Source organism: Taeniopygia guttata, chromosome 1A, assembly GCF_048771995.1.
Source record: "Taeniopygia guttata chromosome 1A, bTaeGut7.mat, whole genome shotgun sequence".
NCBI classification, from domain to species: domain Eukaryota; kingdom Metazoa; phylum Chordata; class Aves; order Passeriformes; family Estrildidae; genus Taeniopygia; species Taeniopygia guttata.
Genome location: NC_133025.1, coordinates 45,065,539 through 45,084,471, shown reverse-complemented (window position 1 = coordinate 45,084,471; position 18,933 = coordinate 45,065,539). Strand labels below are relative to the sequence as shown.

General features: G+C 40.1%; 1 protein-coding gene and 1 non-coding gene across 3 annotated transcripts; both read right to left on the bottom strand.

Moving 5' to 3' along the window:
* Window positions 1-2,464: 2,464 nt before the first annotated feature.
* Window positions 2,465-15,023, bottom strand: SLC25A3 (solute carrier family 25 member 3). Of its 2 annotated transcripts, none has more exons than XM_030262137.4 (8): window positions 14,866-15,023; window positions 14,550-14,706; window positions 10,066-10,187; window positions 7,382-7,561; window positions 7,086-7,267; window positions 6,210-6,382; window positions 5,653-5,763; window positions 2,465-5,540 (listed from the first exon to the last, which is right to left on the bottom strand). In XM_030262137.4, exons 2-8 carry the CDS (start codon window positions 14,698-14,700, stop codon window positions 5,380-5,382), a joined length of 1,080 nt encoding a protein of 359 aa, XP_030117997.2. In that variant the 5' UTR covers window positions 14,701-14,706; window positions 14,866-15,023; the 3' UTR covers window positions 2,465-5,379. The 2 variants fall into 2 exon arrangements, with proteins under 2 accessions (XP_030117997.2, XP_030117988.2); XM_030262128.4 differs by lacking the exon at window positions 10,066-10,187 and adding an exon at window positions 9,787-9,908 and having other exon boundaries at window positions 14,866-15,022.
* LOC115493545 (small nucleolar RNA SNORA53) lies at window positions 6,684-6,923 on the bottom strand. Its single transcript, XR_003958404.4, has one exon. It is a non-coding gene; the product is annotated as a small nucleolar RNA SNORA53 (small nucleolar RNA).
* Window positions 15,024-18,933: the final 3,910 nt, after the last annotated feature.

The window sequence follows — 18,933 nt, the reverse complement described above, 5'->3', positions numbered from 1 at the left end:
CTTTCCTGCTGCAAAGGAAGGAATAGAATTGTGGTTTCCAGCTAAACAAGAGGTAGTCCAACAGCAATAGCACTTCGTCTCTATTCACTCTATGATTTTTGTAAACCAGTTTCTTTTTAAAATAATACTTAACAAGGTAAATGCAGTGAAGCAAGAAATCCTCAGAAATATTGCTGATGCTTCCAGAAAGTTTGTCATACATTCAGATGAAATAATTTGTGTAAGGCTTTGTGTGAGGCTTTATAATTGTAAAATTCCTAACTGTGCAGCACTGTTCTGTCTTTAAAACACAGAATACTCTATAGGGACAATGCTCTGAAAGATGTAATAATGCTGCTGATGGCTTTATTCCAGTGTTACAGTGTCTGCTCAGAAATCCTAACAGTGTTAGTCATTTATTATTTCTTAGTCTGTAAAATACTAAAGTGAGCAGCAGAATTAGCAAAGAGAAGCTACTTGTATCCCAAAAGGCTATTGCTATGAACTACTGGGACTATTTAAGTGCTGAAGAACAACAGATTTGAGACATTTGAAGTAGACAGTAACAAGATAGTGGGAATGTTTAAGAGGAAGGTGGGGGAGAGAAGTGAATTAAATAGGAATAAAAATGGCTATAAATATCAATTGGAAGCAATACAGCAACTCAGAAAATCCCTGTACATGAAATTGTATCAAGAAGTGTAAGTATACAGAAAAGCCTTTATATCTTTTTAGTTGGCCATACCTTAACATCTGGCAACTACCAGACCCTCAATTGTATGGAAGATGCAAACATTCCTCTCTCTCACTATTTTCATCGTCATTCAGCATTCCATGTCTTTTGGTCTGCTTCATGTTGTTGGTCTTCTGTACCTTCTTTGCTTCATTTGCCCACAGTCAGCCTCCAATACTTTGTTTAAAGTTTTCCTCTTTTTGATATAGGTCTATTCCTATCTCCCCTTTTCTTCAACCCCTTTCCAGTCCACTTGACAGATGGCAAGAATAAACCTGTCAAAAGACAAGTTTTCCTAGAAGCATCCACAGATACTCTACCAACCCCTGTCCCTTTGCTCTTCCACACAGTTTTCAAGTGAGCTCCTGAATATAACCAAATGGCATTTGAAGGAGGCAGCAAGATTAAAGAACAGCCATGGTAAAGTATGCATTGCCTGTCATACCTCAAGCAATGTATGTACACATGCACATACACCTTAGGGGATTGAGGGTTACATAATAAATATATTGTGGATGCAAGGCACCACAGGCTACAGTCATTTTATTCGCTTTGCTTTCAATTTTATGAAAGCATCATTTGTGGTCAGTAGCCAGTATGACTCAAAGAGGCAGAACTGGAGAACTGGTAGAGCAACATCTACACAAGTGATGTGGAAAATACATTCCAGCTGCACAGTTAATCTGAGCAGCTGCGACACAGCAGAGGTCTGTCTGCATGAAAAGAGTGCACTTGCTCCTTGGAACAGTAACCAGAAAACAAGCCAGAATAAACAACTGTGGATTTTACTTTCAACCTCCAAATTCTAGAACACATCTCCCAGTGAAAAGCCGAGTATACAGTCCTGTGCGTGGTCTCCAAGGGAAGTTAAGCATACAAAAAATGTCACAGGACCATTCATTTCCCTTTCCCTTTAGATGTATGCAGACTTCCTACCCTTACTTCCCAGGATAATTCTCTCAGAAACTTTCTTGCTGCAAGCAAGACAAAACAATCTGTATCTCAAGTTGTTTCACCACTCTACTGACCTCAGCAGTAAGGCAAGCGATCAGAATTTCTCCCATAATCCACACAGGTATTACAAATCTCTTATTTGCCATTCAGGCACATATCTCCACTGTACTAAAAAATGGAAGTTTTATAGTAGCTTTATAATTAGACTGCTCTAAGCAGGGAGGCAGAGAGCTCCTTCTACAATGGAAAAGGTGAGCAGAGAGAGAGGTATTTTTCAAAAATTTAAAGCAGATGGGTAACCCTGCCTCTTTGTTTTAGTACTGTCAGTGGTGGGAGAGTATTGGCTTAGTCAAACTACAACCCTTTAGTTAATTCCTAGGGTCATACAGTGATACTCTGCAATTTTATTAAATTATTTGAGAGATTCAGGTAATAATGAAAATTACAGCTATGCTACTTAAAACAGATCATTCCATTGAGCCCAAACTGTAGTGACATTCAGGCCATCTTTGCTTTTAATTTAGCTTTCAGGTACAAAACTGGCCAATTAATATACTTGTCAGCACCTTGAAAGGAAAAAAACCCCAAATACCAGCAACAACACTGAAGTATCAATGATGAAAAATTACATGAGCAAATTAACCCCAAAAGAATAAAATCCACTGTTATACACCAGAATGTTTGCTCAGCCAAGAATTTTCTGCTAGCAGTATCTTTCTCCCCAGCACCGAGTTACAAAAATTATATTCTGTAACACGGCCATGCAGCTATTAAGCTCATCTACCCAAGGTACTCATATTTGCTATAAAAAAGCAGGATGTTTATTGTTTTCACTGTGAACTACATAATTTCTATGTAAAAATGTAAATGAGTTACAACTATTTGTATTATTACAGTCCATTTTAAAATGATATGCAACAGACATTTCCGCGAGTATCAGTGAGTGTCAGCACATTTCATCTGTAACACAACCTGATACAAACACCATGAGCAAATGCAGTTGTTACTCCAAATTTATATATATGGTATGCTTTAAACCAGAAAGCTCATCTCAGCTCCATAACCAGCAAGAAAGTGTTTTCTCCTTCATAAAATATACACAAGCAGCATATATATAATCCATGTTTTACAGAGCACTTTGGGGTTTATTGATGGGTCTGGAGTTACCTAAGTTCAAAATGGGGTACCCTTTTTGGATCCAGGACTTTCCTTGCAATGGAAGTGCAAATCCATGAAAAGCACCACTGCTCCATCTCAACCTTCAGAAAATGTACCAGGCATTATGCACAAAGCAGTTAACAACAAAGTTGACATTTTAGATGCATTTTGATACTACATTTTTCCCAATAAAGCTTATTTAAAATACCAGCAGGCGACCCATCAAGCAACACTCTTTCCTAACAAGCATCTGAACAATGGCTGAATGTCAATGAAGCTGGCAGCTGCAAGGCAATTCTCTCCCCCTCTTGTGTTTTCCACTGAAACACAACACTGCAAGGACCACTAAATGTATTTTCTCTTTCTCAATTACAGAACAGGAACTGCTGCCTGCTCCTCGTAGTCTTATCTCAGATCTACCTTGATAAAATTACCTAAGCATCTTTAAAAGACCATTTCAGGTCTACCAGTGAGCAACAAGAAAATGGACTTAAGATTCTTATTATTGCACGTATTTGTAACTAACTGTGCAACACTGACTTAATCCTAGAGAAAAATTGTGCGATTTTGCTCCACATACAGAACGAGAGTTTTGAGAAATTTAGCTCAGCACTAGACTGCTTGACAGACTACCTTACTACATGAGCAAAGCTTATCTCATTCTCTGCCAGCCTTAAAATTTGAGTTCTTCACTTTCCCCAAGTTTAGAAGGAACTTTCAGCTAACAAAGAAAAACTTACTGAGTTAAAACATGCCTCTAAAGAAACTGATTTTCAGTACATGAAAGTGACAGTTTTGTGTAGTAAGCTGCACCATACACACAACCTCAAAAGGTGATTTAATATCAACAGCCTTAATACAAGATCAAGTCATAGTAAGGGCTTTTCTCCAAGGAAGCTCTTACAAGTATTTAATGACTCATTAAGTAATTTCAGAGCTTCCCATTCATGATGGGGAAACAAGATTTACATACTTTTAGCATTAAATAATTTTAATTCAACAAAGTACTTGTATTTTATTTAGACTTAGGGTCTAAATTTGACTTTGCTGCATAATACAGGCAGATAGCAGCCACTCTAAAGAGTGCCTTTATTACTGTCATGGTGACAGAGAAATGGTGTAGTTCTAGCTCTTACTCTGCATTTTGAAAGGCAACAATTCAAAATAAGGCCCAGCTTTCTCATTTAGCATAATCATTCAAAATCTTGGAAGCTGGATAATTTTCCCAGGGAGTGAGAAGCTCAGTGCTACAATAGCAGGCATATCTGACTCCAGCAAGATACAGCAGTCAGTACATTTATGATATTCCAATGGCACCTGCCTGATTTGTCCTTTTGGCTCTGAAGGAGCCAAATAAGAGGAAGAGAGCAGTATAACATAAGTAAGTACCAAGCTAAGTTCAGTATCAACAGCTCACATGCTGTAAGGCAGCCTATCCAGAGTATCGCAAAAAACCCACATCAGCTCCAGCTCTTATTCGTGAACAAATAATACTGGATAGGGTGTAGTGATTACTAACTGTGGGTTATTGAACAGGTGAAATGAGAAAAAAATTCAAAAACAAATACCTTAACATTGCCTTAATTGTCTCCTCTTATGTGTCGAGGAACATGTATTTCTTCACATCAAGGTCTAAAAAACTTGGTATGGCTCCTTGTGCTGCAGCAATACATGATTCAACCATAATTCAGTATTATACTAATTCAGAAAAAAAAAACATGAAATAAAAAACTCCAGGTGTAGCAAATGTAGGGAAAAGCTGGCAAGTTTTTCAAACTTTAGAATAAAAGACAAGCCATTTTTATTTTATTGTAAAGCTGAAGTACACCATTAGTAGTCAAATATATTTGAAAATCTTTATTAACATCAGCTTTTCTCTAGTTAAGAGGTAGCAACTACTCTTTAATTCCACAGGACAATCAGAATGGCCAAGTTCTTTGGTGTGTTTCAAAGCCAACAGAAGCAGAAATTAGTCAAGTAAGTGTAAGTTAAGTTGGGATGACCATCCCAAGGCAGAAACAGCTCTAGTATGCATAAGGTTCCTTTTATCTCTGTAAGAAACACTGATATCATGACTAGGTCGCCCGATCAGACTCCAGTCTCATCTCGGCCATTCAGGAGTTCAGCTGTTCCACAGTAACAGCTTTTTACAGGCAAATGATCAGTGGGCTCCAAGTGCAAGGACAGGTTCTTGGCACTTCTCTGGAAACAGTGAAAACCTAATTTTAAGTGGAAGAGTAACATTCCTCTAGTTTCTAAAGTGTGGAACAGGGTATTTTTTTAAAAAAAAAATTGGGTGGGAGAGGGGGAAGCCAGGAGAGTATTTGAGGTATTTGCTACTATGAAATGAAGCTTACATATGCAGTAGTAAACAGACACTAAGCATTCTGTTTCTCATTTATTTCAGGCAATGACAGTGATAGAATTTAAACCCTCACATGAGATGAGGGCACAACCAATAATGACATTGTATAGTTTGTTTTCTACATAGTCAAATATATAAAAGTTTCATGAAACTCATCACTGGGTCAGTCAGCAGTCAGTCTATGAGTTGTCTATTCAGTTAGACCAAGCTTCTTCTTCAGAGATTCTGGCATTTCAGGTGGAGGTGGGCGAGGAAGTCTGAAATAAACCTTGACAGAATCGTAGATGAACCACTGTAGTGCAGTCAGGGTACCAATCATAATGATACGAGCAAAGAGACCTTTCCATACACCTGGAGAGCAAACCATAAAGCATGAGCAGCATAAAATGGCATGAAAAAAAAATACTTCCTCTCCTAAACACCAGAAACACTTGATCCAAAATAAATGAAAGAAAGAATGTACCTTTGAATCCAAGTCTCATAAGAACCTGTGAAGCTGAACTGCCCTTTTCTTTGTTCAACACAGACACCACAGAGTCAGCAGGATGGGAAACAATTGCACAGAACACACCAGCTGAAAGAATAATTTGACATTAGTTCTGTGGTGTTTTAGGTGTACCACTACTGTGTACACTAAGTACAACCAGCTGAAACTTCTGAACAGAACAACCAGAAAAAAACTTCTGAATCTTTGGATACTGAAAATTCCCCCCTTCCATCCAAAGATTCCCAAGACTGAAAAAGATACAAATTTTCACTTAAATCAGCTGCAGTTTCCAAATCTGGCCATCAATACTGGTAACATATAGGAGCAGTTAAGAGTAGTGTCTTATTACAGACCTGTTTTCCCCTAAGAGACTGATTATATTTATTTCCCCTGCACATTTTAAAGTTGCAGGTAAGTTCTCCTGTGTTAGTGACATCTGCTAATGTCACTTTTCAGTTAATACTCTGAAAAGCAACAGGTCTCTAGATTTGCAGTAATCCATTAATGAAGTATAGAACTTAAACATTCCTTACCAATATAGCCTGCAACAAATGTGACTACCAGCTGCTCTCCTTTTGTACATTCACTTCGTGGTTTGGGAACAACATACTTGTAGAGAGCTTCAACAGTACGTTCAAAGCAGGCAAATTTCATCATTGTGTATGGAATCTGTCTCATCCATAGTGGAGCAACACCTTTATAGAAACTTAATCAGAGAAGAGACAATCTCAGTTTCATTTTCTTCATTATTTAAAGTGCATTTCTAACCTGAAATAAATTAGCTATTTATTGCTGCTACACAACTTCTATATACTGACCCTGTAATGCTGTCAATACCTACAGAAATTTGAATTGAAAATTGAAAACGAATTCCTGAGTGTTACCTTCAAACAGCAACAAACTGAAATTTTCCTGATCCCCAGGCTGCACAGCAGTTTCTTTAGTCACTTTTCAGATCACAATACACTGCAGCAACATAGTACTGATACTACCAGTGCAGTAAAGGTAATGTCTGCATACCAGCCAAGTCCTGATAGTGAAACATGACCTGTACATCTACAGCCACTTCTATCAGAACAGAAAGCTAACATGCAGTTATATTACTCTCACATGCCAATGACTCAAGCATCTTTGACTGTACAACCAGAAAGTTGCTGAGTATCTCTGACTGGAACTGCTAGAAACCGAAGTTATCCAGCAGAACTCAGCACAAAGATACTCACAAAGATGGATCTAAGGAGCATGTGGAATTAACAGCCAGTTCAGCACAGATCACCTGAAGTATGTTAAGTTCTTATCTTGAAATACAAAGTCCAAAAAACTAACGCCAGAATTAGTTATAAAACCAGTTCTTCAGTAATAAAATGTACTGAAAATCAGAATTTCAACTGAAAGGAAGGGATGCTTACGCCCAGATGCCTTCTTCTGCAAACATTTTGGGTAAAGCCTGCCGTAGAGTGTTTGCATATCCAGGCTGTGTCTGAATACGAACTTTAGCAGCTTCCATTGGAGCCAGAGCAATGTCAGCAAAAAACTCCGCACTGGCAGATGCAGCTAAATATAGCGAAGTACGCCACAAATAGGCGTTTTCCTGGAAGGAATTGAAACACACATTTTTATTATTGAATACTTTTGTGATTACTCCTTATCACTAATACTATTATGCTACAGACATACAGCTTTACAGAAAACACTTAAGGCTTACCTCTCCCAGCATGTTGCCATACAGGATTTTGAAAACTTCATAGAAACCAAATTTACAAAGCCCTTGCATGGAGTAGCCAATAAAGGTTGGAGCCCATCCCTTAGCCAAGCCACGAACACCATCTTCATTGATTGTCACTGAAAATCCATTGAAGATGCTCTTGTATTTTTGTGGATCAACCTAAAAAGAACAGACAGTTAAATGTTTGATATAGCTAACTATTTTCCTTCTCACACCCCCATCCAAAATTGTTCATTTTTCTATTTCTCAGACAGCTGGCTTCCTATAATTCCCTGGACAGATGATGTACACACCACAAAGTTACATTAATGATTACTTGCTAGTCTCAAATCCCAACTTATTTTTATAGCCAGTATATTCCTCAGTACTGGCTATTAAACCACCAAATTTAATTTTCTTTCATTTTGATTCTCCAAATTAACAATGCAACTGTAACGAAAAGACTTACTGAAATCACTGTTCTAACACTGTCAGTGGTGTACTGGTGCAACTATGTATAGACCAGATTTTAAAAAAATTTAATGGGTCCTGTCAACAATTTCATCTACTTTACACATTCTACCTATGTATACTCAAACACTGCCATAAACCTAATGATTCAATTGATTACTAATCAGAGAAGGTTTCTCCTGTGTGATCTCTCCATGCAGTCAGACTAAGACAGATTGAGCAAAGCAGATCAAAGAGTATTCAAAAACTTCCACACTTGTACTTTGACTCAGCAATAAAGGCTACGCATGAATTGCTTTCTGTCCATAGAATTTTGAGTCAGATTTTATTAACTTATCAGAAATTTAACACAGACTGGCTTGAATAATTTTGTTTCAGGTGAAAGGAAGTAATTTAGAAGAAACTTTTCAACAGGTAATTATGTCACATCCCACTGTTTCTTTTCATATTTTACATCATCCAACAGCTCCTCAGAGGATAAAAAGGAAAATATCAAACTGGATGCCCATCAAAGCTTTCAGAGAAAGCTATGGGACATGCATGCTAACCTACACTGACTAGTATTTTGTCTTGCAGTCTAGGAACGACATACTTGAGATCTAGTTCACCTAAATATGTCAATTTTAGAAAGAGACATAATTTTAGAAAATTGGATATTTAATCAGGCACTGTAAAATGGGACAATGTTCAAGTCAGAACCATGCTTAGTTATTAGGTCTGTAACAGGTGTCCTGGTTTCAGTTAAACCATGGCAAAGGTGACTTCTTCTTAAAAAGACATGAGAGGGCAGGCAACAGGTTTCTTCCTGGAGAACTTAGGAAGGATTAGTAACATGCTCTGTACTGGATCTGTAAAGAAATAAATGCTGACAGGTTTTACAAGATCACACCTGGAATCCACATGGAAACCCCCCTCCTGAAACGCCCTCTAAGTGCTGGAGAGGGAAGGGGAAGTACCACCACCCTGACCATACAATAAACCAAACTGATAGCCCACACTGAGCATGTCTTATGTGTTACAGATTTCCTAGTTTGAGACCAGAATTTCAGATGCTCTGAAGAATATGAAAAGGTCTCTCTGGTAAACATTAAATAAAGGCCATTCTGAAGAACATGGTTTTGAAGAATAGCACATGCATAGTCCTAGCATGACAAACAGGTCTGACTAATTCATAGCTCCCTCCTAGTTTCAGGAGTTCTATAATTACAAAATGGCCATTTTTATAATCTGTCTACGCAACAAGGAAATCATTAACTACTATATTTCCAGAAATTTACAAGAGTGCTTTAATTTGCTTCATTCTTGTAGATTTGCCTAAATAAATCCATTAGTATGTTTTCAGCCATGGCTGTTCACAAAATGATTTTAATGTATCACCAGTGCAATGCAAACAATGCTACTTTCAGATTAATCAAAAACCACTTCAAGGAAAGCAGCTGCAAGCATTGACGACCTTCTTGATACCAAAACAAGTTTTAGCCACTCTCCTCAAAGTGGCATCATTAGCAAATATCCAATCTATAAGCCATGCATTCATATCCATGGTGTTAACGGATCAAATTACACATGCATGTCACTCCAGGCTAAAAAAACGCAGATCCGGAAGATCCTATTTCCTTACTCCAAAAGCACTGGAATAATGCTGGACAGCCAACCAGCCAGCAGAGCAACATTGTGGTGGATGCCTTTTAGCAAATATAGTCAGTTAAATGTGCCTTAAATGCTGTCAAAAATAATGCATCCAGATTATTCTTAATACCTTTACTTCTCTTCAAAGTGGTACTTGCTAGTCTTACAGCAGTAGATTTGATAAAGCAGCATTCAAGTTTACTTGCTTCTTCTCATCCACAAAAGACTGCATCCCTATTGCCAACTCTTAATATGCTGGCTAGATAGAAAACAGAAGTTCAAGAAATGTTTAAGTTTATACAAACCTGCATTCGACATTTCACTAAATCCAGAGGTACGACACCAGTGTGTGTCAGGCCACAACTTAGGACCCCACCAACGCCACAGAGAGCATAAAACTTGAGCGAGCCATATTCACAACTGTATTCTGCAGCAAAAAATAAAGACACACCATGCTTTTATATAAACTCCATGCACTGTTGGACAGCCATGTCCAGGGTATACTTTATGCCTCCAGTTCATTAGTAACCAAATATACCACACTAAACATGCTCTTTCATCACATACCAACATGCAGAACAAACCTGCATTCTGCATTTAACCAGGTCTAGAGGAACCAGTGCCGTATGTGTTGTTCCACAGCTAATAATCCCACCAAGGCCACAAAGGACAAAGAATCTGTTTGAGCCATAGGCACAGCTGTATTCTAGTTAATTGGAAAAAATTACATATATATGATCAATCATAAATGGCAACAATGATCAGAAAAGAAACAAAACTAAGTGCTACTTTCTCAAAAGTATCAAACTGAAATAATCTCCCATGTTGTTTTATATAAATATAGTGTTATAATAAAAATTATTTTTTTCTTTAAAACATTTTGGACTGACAAGATTTGATTCTAAGCCTTCCAAATTGAATTTGTTCCTTTAAATAAGCAAAGGAAGAAACACTGAAGTTTCAGCTCAGAGCACACTAAAACCATAGAAATTAATCCCAGAAGTTACTAGCAGAAACTATGACTCAAAGTTGCAATGTCCAACAATTTCTTATATCCAGGAAATAAGAATAATATTCCTCTAGTGCTCAAAAGACAAAGTTTCTTTCATTAAATATTCTATGACAGTTTAACTTCCGTATTTGAGACTATAAAAATCTACAGTATTCGTGGTTGAGATATGCAGACGTATTTTCAGGTACTTCTCAGATTATTTACACTGATTTTTTGTAAACTGTCTTTCAAATACAGAATCTCAAATGTATACAGCTTGTTTAATGAAACTGCAGATTGCTATTTATTGTCCCAATTGAATGCTCACACACGAGGTTCACTGAAGAATCTTTCAGGTTCCATTGAACCAAGAGATACTTCATACGCACTGTCCCATACAGTGTACATACTGCATATAAAACCATCCAATCTTAGAACAAGTTATTAATTTTCACATATTCCTCTACAACGAAGCTACTGGAGCTAGGAAAAAAGAATCCATTTTCTTCTTTCATTTTTGAAGAAGTTACAGTGGCTATGAGTGAATGCAAACAAGAAACACTCAAATTTACAATGAACAGTAAAAAATAAGCATAAAGCAGCAGCCCAATTCTGCTGCTATGCTCAACATTTTAAAAAGAGAAGTAAAAGCAAAACTAATATACTGAATAAGCATACAGAAAATAATACACTATGTAAAAAATATTCTCCAAAGTAGAAAAACAATCTTTTGCTACTAAATGTACTGGTATCACTTCAATATAATGCAATAGACATTAAAGTGCTACAATTTATTAAGAAGTATCTCCAAGAAACACTAATGAAAACTAGAAGACAGCAAAAGCCTATTTTATATAGAGCTTCTTTGCCATCTTTCTGGTTCTGAACTCTTTTATGAACATCAACAGAAACTGACAATGATGTTCAATAGCACCAACAGAGCAGCAGATAACACTAGCAGGTTTATCCAGCTCTTAACTTTGCTAACATAACTTGTAAAGGAACTCTTCTCACAAATGTTCCAGATTTTACATTACATTTTGTATTTACATTTTTCACCTTACTTTTAAAAATTGCCCAAATACAAAATAAGTTTTTCTTTATTGAAACAATAAATATCAAATCACAGATGACCTAAGTTAAAAGCTAGAAATCAGTTATCACAATAACTTATTTTTAACAGAGACACTGCTAAAGACTGTAAATATGCTGGTCTGGGACTTACACATAGCTCCAAAATAGCTTGGCTAGCAGATCTACAGAGAGCAGAAACAGTTTGTTTATAACTTTCTAGAATGGCTGGTTAAACACACACAGATCAGGCAGGTGTAATCAGAGAACAGATTCCAGGTCTGTTTGGGCCAGCACTGTCTAGCATTGTCTTTGGCCAACAGCACCACAGCCCTGCAGCAGCTACCATGCTGCCAGATCTCAGAATCACTTGTTCAGGTTGCCTTTATCACAGTAATTTAAAGTCATGCTCCTCAAATGACAGGGATAGACCTTTACAGTAGCCAGAGTAGAGTTTTATGTATGTGCTGGATTACACTGCAATTCACACTGACCTGTCAGGTGTTCAAGTACAGTATTAAGAAAGCCAGTATCAATTAAGCTTGAGCTCTTTAGAGGTGCCTAGGATTGTAGTGGTACAGTAGTATTAGGAAAATAAAGCCACAGATGATTTTGGACTTTTTATTTCAGAAGTAGAGTCACATTTTCTAAAATTCATAACTTGAGAACCAGCTGAATATGCCGCACAGAGGACAAGAAAGTCATTCTAACATACCCAGGTAATGATTTAAGACAAACACCCTTAAGGTACACAAATTACACGTATGGCATAAAAATATATCTACTCTGTTGAGACAGCTACACTGTAGCTATTTCATATCTCTGCTTCCAATCTGACACATTAACAAGGACAAATTCCACGAGCTAGTCATAAATACTTGGTCTTTGAGTGCCGTTGTGGTTGATGCCCTGAGCTGATCTCAGAAGGTCGCGTGGTTTGTACTGACTTTGTGTGACCTTGCGCAAGTTCACTTATCTTCTGCGACGTATTATGTTCTCAACACAAAAGCCAGAGAACCAACTGGGTTATATGAAATAATAAATTCAGCAGAAAAGATTATAAAGATTGAAAAACTGGCCACCTTTGACCTCAACTGCCAACAAACAGGATGAAGATTAAGCATAATGCTTTAAAGAAATAAGTGCACCTACTGAATATATTTAGCATACCAAACAGTGATTTAGGGCTTTAGTTAGCTGTCAGCAGGATTACTACACTGAAAGCCACAAATAATTTCTTGAAAACTTCATAAAACTAACCTCTTTCATGTATTATATGGATGTTCATGAAACTCCACTGAAATACTTCAATAATCACAGTACTTCAGAAGAGGTAGCTTGCTGAAAATAATTCTTACTTTTTTTTTTTCCAAGTAAAACTAGAGACAAACTTTTACATTATTGGCAGCTTAAAAGAATTAGAATTTTAATATCCACCTCTACTTCAAATGGACCTCAACAAGTTGGAGAGATGTGCGGAGAGGAACTGAATTAAGTTCAATAAAGGCAACTGTAGGATCCTGTACCTGGGGAGGAATAGCCCCATGGACCAGCACAGGCTGGGGGCCAACCTGCTGGAAAGCAGCTCTGCAGAGAAGGAGCTGGGGGTCCTGCTGGGCAGCCAAGCTGTCCATGAGCCAGCAGTGTGTGTCCATGTGGCCAAGAAGGCCATTCCAACAGGGTATCCTGTAAAGCATTACGAAGAGCACTGCCAGTAGCTCAAGGGGGATCCTATTCTTTACTCAGCCCTAGTGAGGCTACATTTGGAGTGCTGTGCCCAGTCCTGCGCCCCTCAGTACAAGACAGACATGGAGCTCCTAGAGCAGGTTCAGGGAAGGGAGACAAAGATGATGAGGAGACTGGAACTATTCATTTCTGAAGAAAGGCTGAAGGAGCTGGGTCTATTCAGCCTCAAGAAAGGATGACAAAGTGGATCTCATCACTGTCTGTAACTATTTTTGGGAGAGCATCGAGGATGGAACCAGGTTCTTATCAGTGGTGCCAAGCAAGAGGACAAGAAGCCGTGGGCAGACACTGATGCACAGGAAGTTCTATCTGACAGTAAGAACTTCTTTATTGTAGTGACCACGCACTGATATAGGTTGCCCAAAGAGGCTGTGGAGTTTCCCTCCCTGGAGACATTCAAGAATCTGGATACAATCATGTGCAATCTACTCTAGGATGACCCTGCTTCAGCAGGGAAGCTAGACCTGTAAGGATGATGATGACGACAATGACTCATTGTAGTCCTTTCCACCCTTATCCATTCTGTGGTACTGCAAGTATCATCAAGGTCTGACCTTCAGAATACAACAAATTAACTGGGAAACATACAGAAAGCACTTGCACAACTCTTAAGTGCATGTCTGTATCTTAAACAGCATGTTATCTGGTGTATGCCCCACAACTAATAAACAGTAAAAAAGAACTAAAAAAGAACAGCAACAAGCACCCCTAGCGTATCTAGATGTTCAGGTGCCTAGGTATGAATAAACTGATGAAGGAAAAAAAAAAAAAAAGAGAAAAAGGGAAAAAGGATGGGAGAGATGGTCTTTCGAATCCACAGATTCAGTCACTGCTTCTCTCTACCGATGAAAGAAGTACAGGCCTACAACCTTGGAGCCCGAGGTTGCAAGCCATGCAGAGTCAGAAAAAGCGCTCTCTGCTCCCCAAGACAAAATCTACAGGGGTCTCTGTGATTACTCTGCACTAGAACGTTTTAGTGTCCTTCCCCGGCAAATCCGGATCCCTCCTGCTCCTCAGCACACACCGCCGGGAGAGCGGAAGCACTGCCAGCGCCTCCCCGGCCTGTGCCCTTCCTCGTCCTCCAAGCGGCGCGTAGGCCCAGCACCAGCCCCTCCCGGCCCGGCCGTGCCCGCTGGGCGCCGGCATTCCCTGCGCCGCCCCGGCGGGCACAGGCCCGCGTCGGTGGGGTCAGCACAAGCACCGCCAGCCCCGCACGCCCGCGGGCCTCGCCTCGCCGCGGCCCCTCCGTCCCGCTCTCACCTTCGTCGGCGGACGCGGCCGCCAGGCCCCGCCGCGTGGTGAGGGCCTCCGCGGGCTCCGCTGGGCGCCTTCTCACGCCGTCCTGCACCAGCTGGAAGTGCGGCGCGTAGAACGGGTTGTGCCGCGCGAGCGGCGCGATGGACGAGAACATGGCGACCTGAGGCGGGCGAGAAGAGCCGGGAGACGTGGGACCGGAAAACCCCGCCACGGCGCGGCCGCCGAGCCCCGGCCCCGCAGCCGCGAGGCGGCCCCGCCGCCCCGAGGCTGAGCCCGGTCCCCGGCGGGCGGGCGGGCGGCCCGCGCCGCCCCGACTCACCTCGCAAGATGGAGCCGCTGCGGCAGAGGCTGAACGCGAGGGCCGCGCCGTCACCTTGTCCTTCGCCGCGCCGGGGGCGGGGCCGCCGCGCAACGACCGCGCCGCGATTGGCGGAGGCGCCGCGCCGATCGCCGCGCACGCGCGACTGCCGCCCTCCCGCCCCGCGCCCCCGCCCGGGCGGGGCCGCGCCTGCTCCGCGGCCGGGCCGGGCCCGCGCCTCAGCGCGCCTGACACGGTGCGGCCGCTGCTCCGAGGGTGTGAGGCCACCCTACAGCGATCAACGCCGCGCCTCAGCCTCTGTGCCTTCCCTATCGCCGCCCGGCTCGGGGCGCTTGCCAGCCGCTCCACGTGCCTCCCGCAGCCTTGCCCCGGGCAATGTCAAATCGGAGACACGCCCGAACGCGAGTTCCCTGTGCTGGCCTTGACCCGTGCTGTGCAGCACTCACACCGAACCATGAAAGTATCGGGATTGGAAGAGATATTTAAGATGAAGTCAAATCCCCTAGCATCGCATCCATTTTTTAAGATTAAAAAAGTCCTCGGTATCAGCCCAGGTTCCACGTCTGGTAGTCACATCTAGTAATACTTTCTAACCACAGCCTGATAAACACACAGGATGCAGTTCCCTCAGCAGAAAGCTCACCCCTCTCACCAGACTCCAGCTGCAGAGTTCTGCCAGCCCAAGCACTGGGCCGAGCTCCACCTTCGGAGGGTAAACCTGCAGGGCACCATGACACAGCCTATGCTCCAAGGGCTGCAGCTGCTCACTGATTTGTTTCTTAGTGGTTTGTTAAAAGCAGAATGTTATGTAACACAGGACCCGTGCTTGGCCTTACCTATCTTTAACTATGCCTTTTCCAGCACAGGGTGATTTCACTAGTTTTTGCATAGTACAAGACTAGCACAGATAAGTCAGCTCTCCAGTTACTGAAGAGGCAGTAACTCCACTTTTTCATTTTTTCTATCATATACGTTAGTTGTAGTGCTCTGCAACAGCATACACACAGAAGCCAGGAAAGCAAGAGACTGAAAATCCCAGCTCTGACTTCTGGACAAATGATAGCACACCAGCAGCACCACACTGCAGAAACACCCCAACTTTGGTCAGCTAAGGGGTTATCAAACTTCCAAGGAAGTCCCTTAGGCCCTGGCTCTACTCGCTCTATTTCACAATGAAGTTGTGAATCCAGGGAGACTGTCCTACAAGGACAAAAGTGTCCAATAGCACTGTCACAGATATCAAAGATGTGCCTCTTGAATAAACTACACTCCAGCTGCTCAAGTAGGAAAAGGACAAATTAAACTTGCATTCTTCAAATACTTTTGTTTAGCAACCAGCTGAGAGCCCAAAGTGCTGTTCTGTTCATTGCCAGTGGCAGCAGTAAAAACAAGCCAGAATTGTTCACTTTGCCATTATTTGTTCTGCTCTACTCACTTGCCTGTTTTTTATTATTTTATTATTATTATTATTATTATATTGGAAACACTTATTTTCAATTAGATGGTGACCTCTAAACATGATTGAGATTTGGGCTCTTACCTTGAAACTGCATATAAATGATTACAATTCTTGCAAACTTTTCTAATTTTTAACATATAGAAAACCTCTGTTCCTTCCAGTTATAAAGGATGAGTAGATGACTATTTATAGACAACTAATGTCAATTTGTATGCACAACTATACAGATGCTTATGAATTATTCTGTAGAACGTTTCCAGAAAAAAATGGTTTTTTAAGTGACAGTTAACTTCTAACAGCTGTACTATTAACAAGAACTACTAAACAGCAGTCTAACATAGCCCCATGAAAATACAGGGATAATATATGTTCTTGATGAATAACTATAATTTCACAAATAAAATATCTACAACTTTTCCCAGATGTGAAGGAATAAAATAGCAATAGCCTGTAATTCAAACCATCTAGATTAATTTAATTAATTTCTGAGAGACATTGCAGGTAGTAATTGGTGAAGATTTGAAAAATATTACCTTCTAGTGTCAACCTCTGTCCAATTCACAGTAAAAAGAGCTATTGTAAATTAAATCCATCTTTTTAATCAATAGCTCTACAAGTTTTATGAGGTTAGGAAAATTTCAGTTTGCAACTCCAGAGTGTTCTTCATCTAATTTATCCTTCTGTTGTACTCACCACACATCCTATCCATTTCTACCCCACTTTCACCTCAAACTGCATACAATCAAAACAATGCAGACTAGTTCCTGTCTTACAGTAACTTTCCATAGTTCTAACATTTTGGTGAAGCCTGCAAGCAAAATCAAAGCTCTTAGAAGCTTGTTTTCCAGCTTAGAAGCTTGTTTTCCGAAATACACAAGATACTGAAACAACCATCCACAGCTTTGATAACCAGGTTGGCAGAGCAGCACTTGTTTGGGTTGTAAACTTGTATACACTTACCTTGTTTCAACATCAGAACTACTAGACCATGGTTCTCGAGTCAGTAAGGGATCACGTTTTACAGCTCATTGGAAACTTTAACTTCCAGCATTTCCTTCACCAGGATCCAAGCTTCCAATGTTGAACAACAGAAGTCACATGTTCTCAACACAGAAAGTAGTGAAACCCCTATTCTTACTAATTGCTGCAATGGATATGGTTGTCTAATAACATTTCTTTAATTTTTTTAAAATTCTCCTCACACATTATATGGTTTATCTCTTAAACATCACATTTTTTTTTCCTAAAGAAAAAATAAATAAGATAGTGCAGTTATAATGTTTTAACCACAGACTACCAATGCTATCACAGAACTTCAAGGTGAGGTGGAACAGAAAACATGTGGGTTTTTTTTTTTTAATATCAGCATATACACAGGACTAACAGGTTTCTATGCCACCTTAGGACTGCTTTACAAGTTCAATTAGCTTGGAGACCCTGTGCTGTCTGAAATACATGTATGTATGTATATGCACGTACATACCCATTGTAGCAATTTGCTGTTGCAAAACAGCCTGGTAAATTCCCTCAGGAAAAAGAAAAGCAAGTCAAAGGACAGTTTTAGACAAAGATAGGTAGACTTACCAAACACACAATAAAAGCCATATTAACAGACAAAAAAGGGTATGCTGAAACACCTTCCTTTGCAAGCACAAAAATTAAAATTATACACCAAAATGCATCCCTGTACCTATTCCACCCAATATGTTACTTAAGCCATATAAAAGTACACCAAATGTACCACGCACAAGATATGCCACACAATTTTACCAGCTTAATTTGCAATTACATAATTTCTCCTGCGGAGTATTCTTTGGGACTTGTATTATTTAAAGGCATTCTTTTTGTACTCAGCTTTTCTGCTTTGACTCTGCATAAACTAGTTAAAATATTTTTTAAAGATATCTTGTCCACAAAACTAGCAGAGAAGGTAATTAGCAGGAATTTTAATACCATAAAGAGTTTTGTAAGTTATGCCACAGAAAACAAAACACATAGACCAAGCCTAGGGTAGGGTAGTGCTGAGCATACTGTTAGCAAGTAAACTTGGAGAAATTCTTCCATACTGTTTCTTATGCAAATACAAATTAACGTCTTAAAACACACAGAGAATTTACATTTAAGATCGTTTTTGAAAATGTATTGTCTGGACACTGCCGAAGCTTTCATGCTCTCATCATGGATCAGATGCTGTAAGATTTATCTCAAGACTGCAAGTGAAATCCTCTAGTGATCCACAGCCTGATAAAAGGCTCCCAAGACTGGATACACATTGAAAAATTAGCACAGAGTTTAAAGGGGAAAATACAAGCTGTGTGTTAATTCCAATTCAGACATGAAATCAAGAGCTGCCAGGTTTTCAGCACAGCATTCTGAGCAGTATGACCAATCATGAGAACCAAACCCAAAATAACATTTTCATGTGCCCATTAACTTCCATGGACCTTTTCTAGCCTTGTTGTAGCCCTTGCCTTAGAAGGGACTTCTTAAACAATATTTACTGCATCAAAACTCCACTAATTTTTGCAACTGGATTTTGGATACTAGTCCAGAAAGTTGCTTTATTTTGTCATTGGTTCTGAAAGTTCAAGCTGGCTCTGTCAAAAAAC

Coding starts and splice junctions, on each gene's coding strand:
- SLC25A3 (XM_030262137.4), bottom strand. CDS start 14,700: ATGTTCTCGTCCATCGCGCCGCTCGCGCGGCACAACCCGTTCTACGCG. Junction 7,268..7,381: donor ATGGCAACATGCTGGGAGAG/GTAAGCCTTAAG, acceptor AATTCCTTCCAG/GAAAACGCCTATTTGTGGCG. Junction 5,541..5,652: donor TATGAGACTTGGATTCAAAG/GTACATTCTTTC, acceptor TTTGCTCTCCAG/GTGTATGGAAAGGTCTCTTT.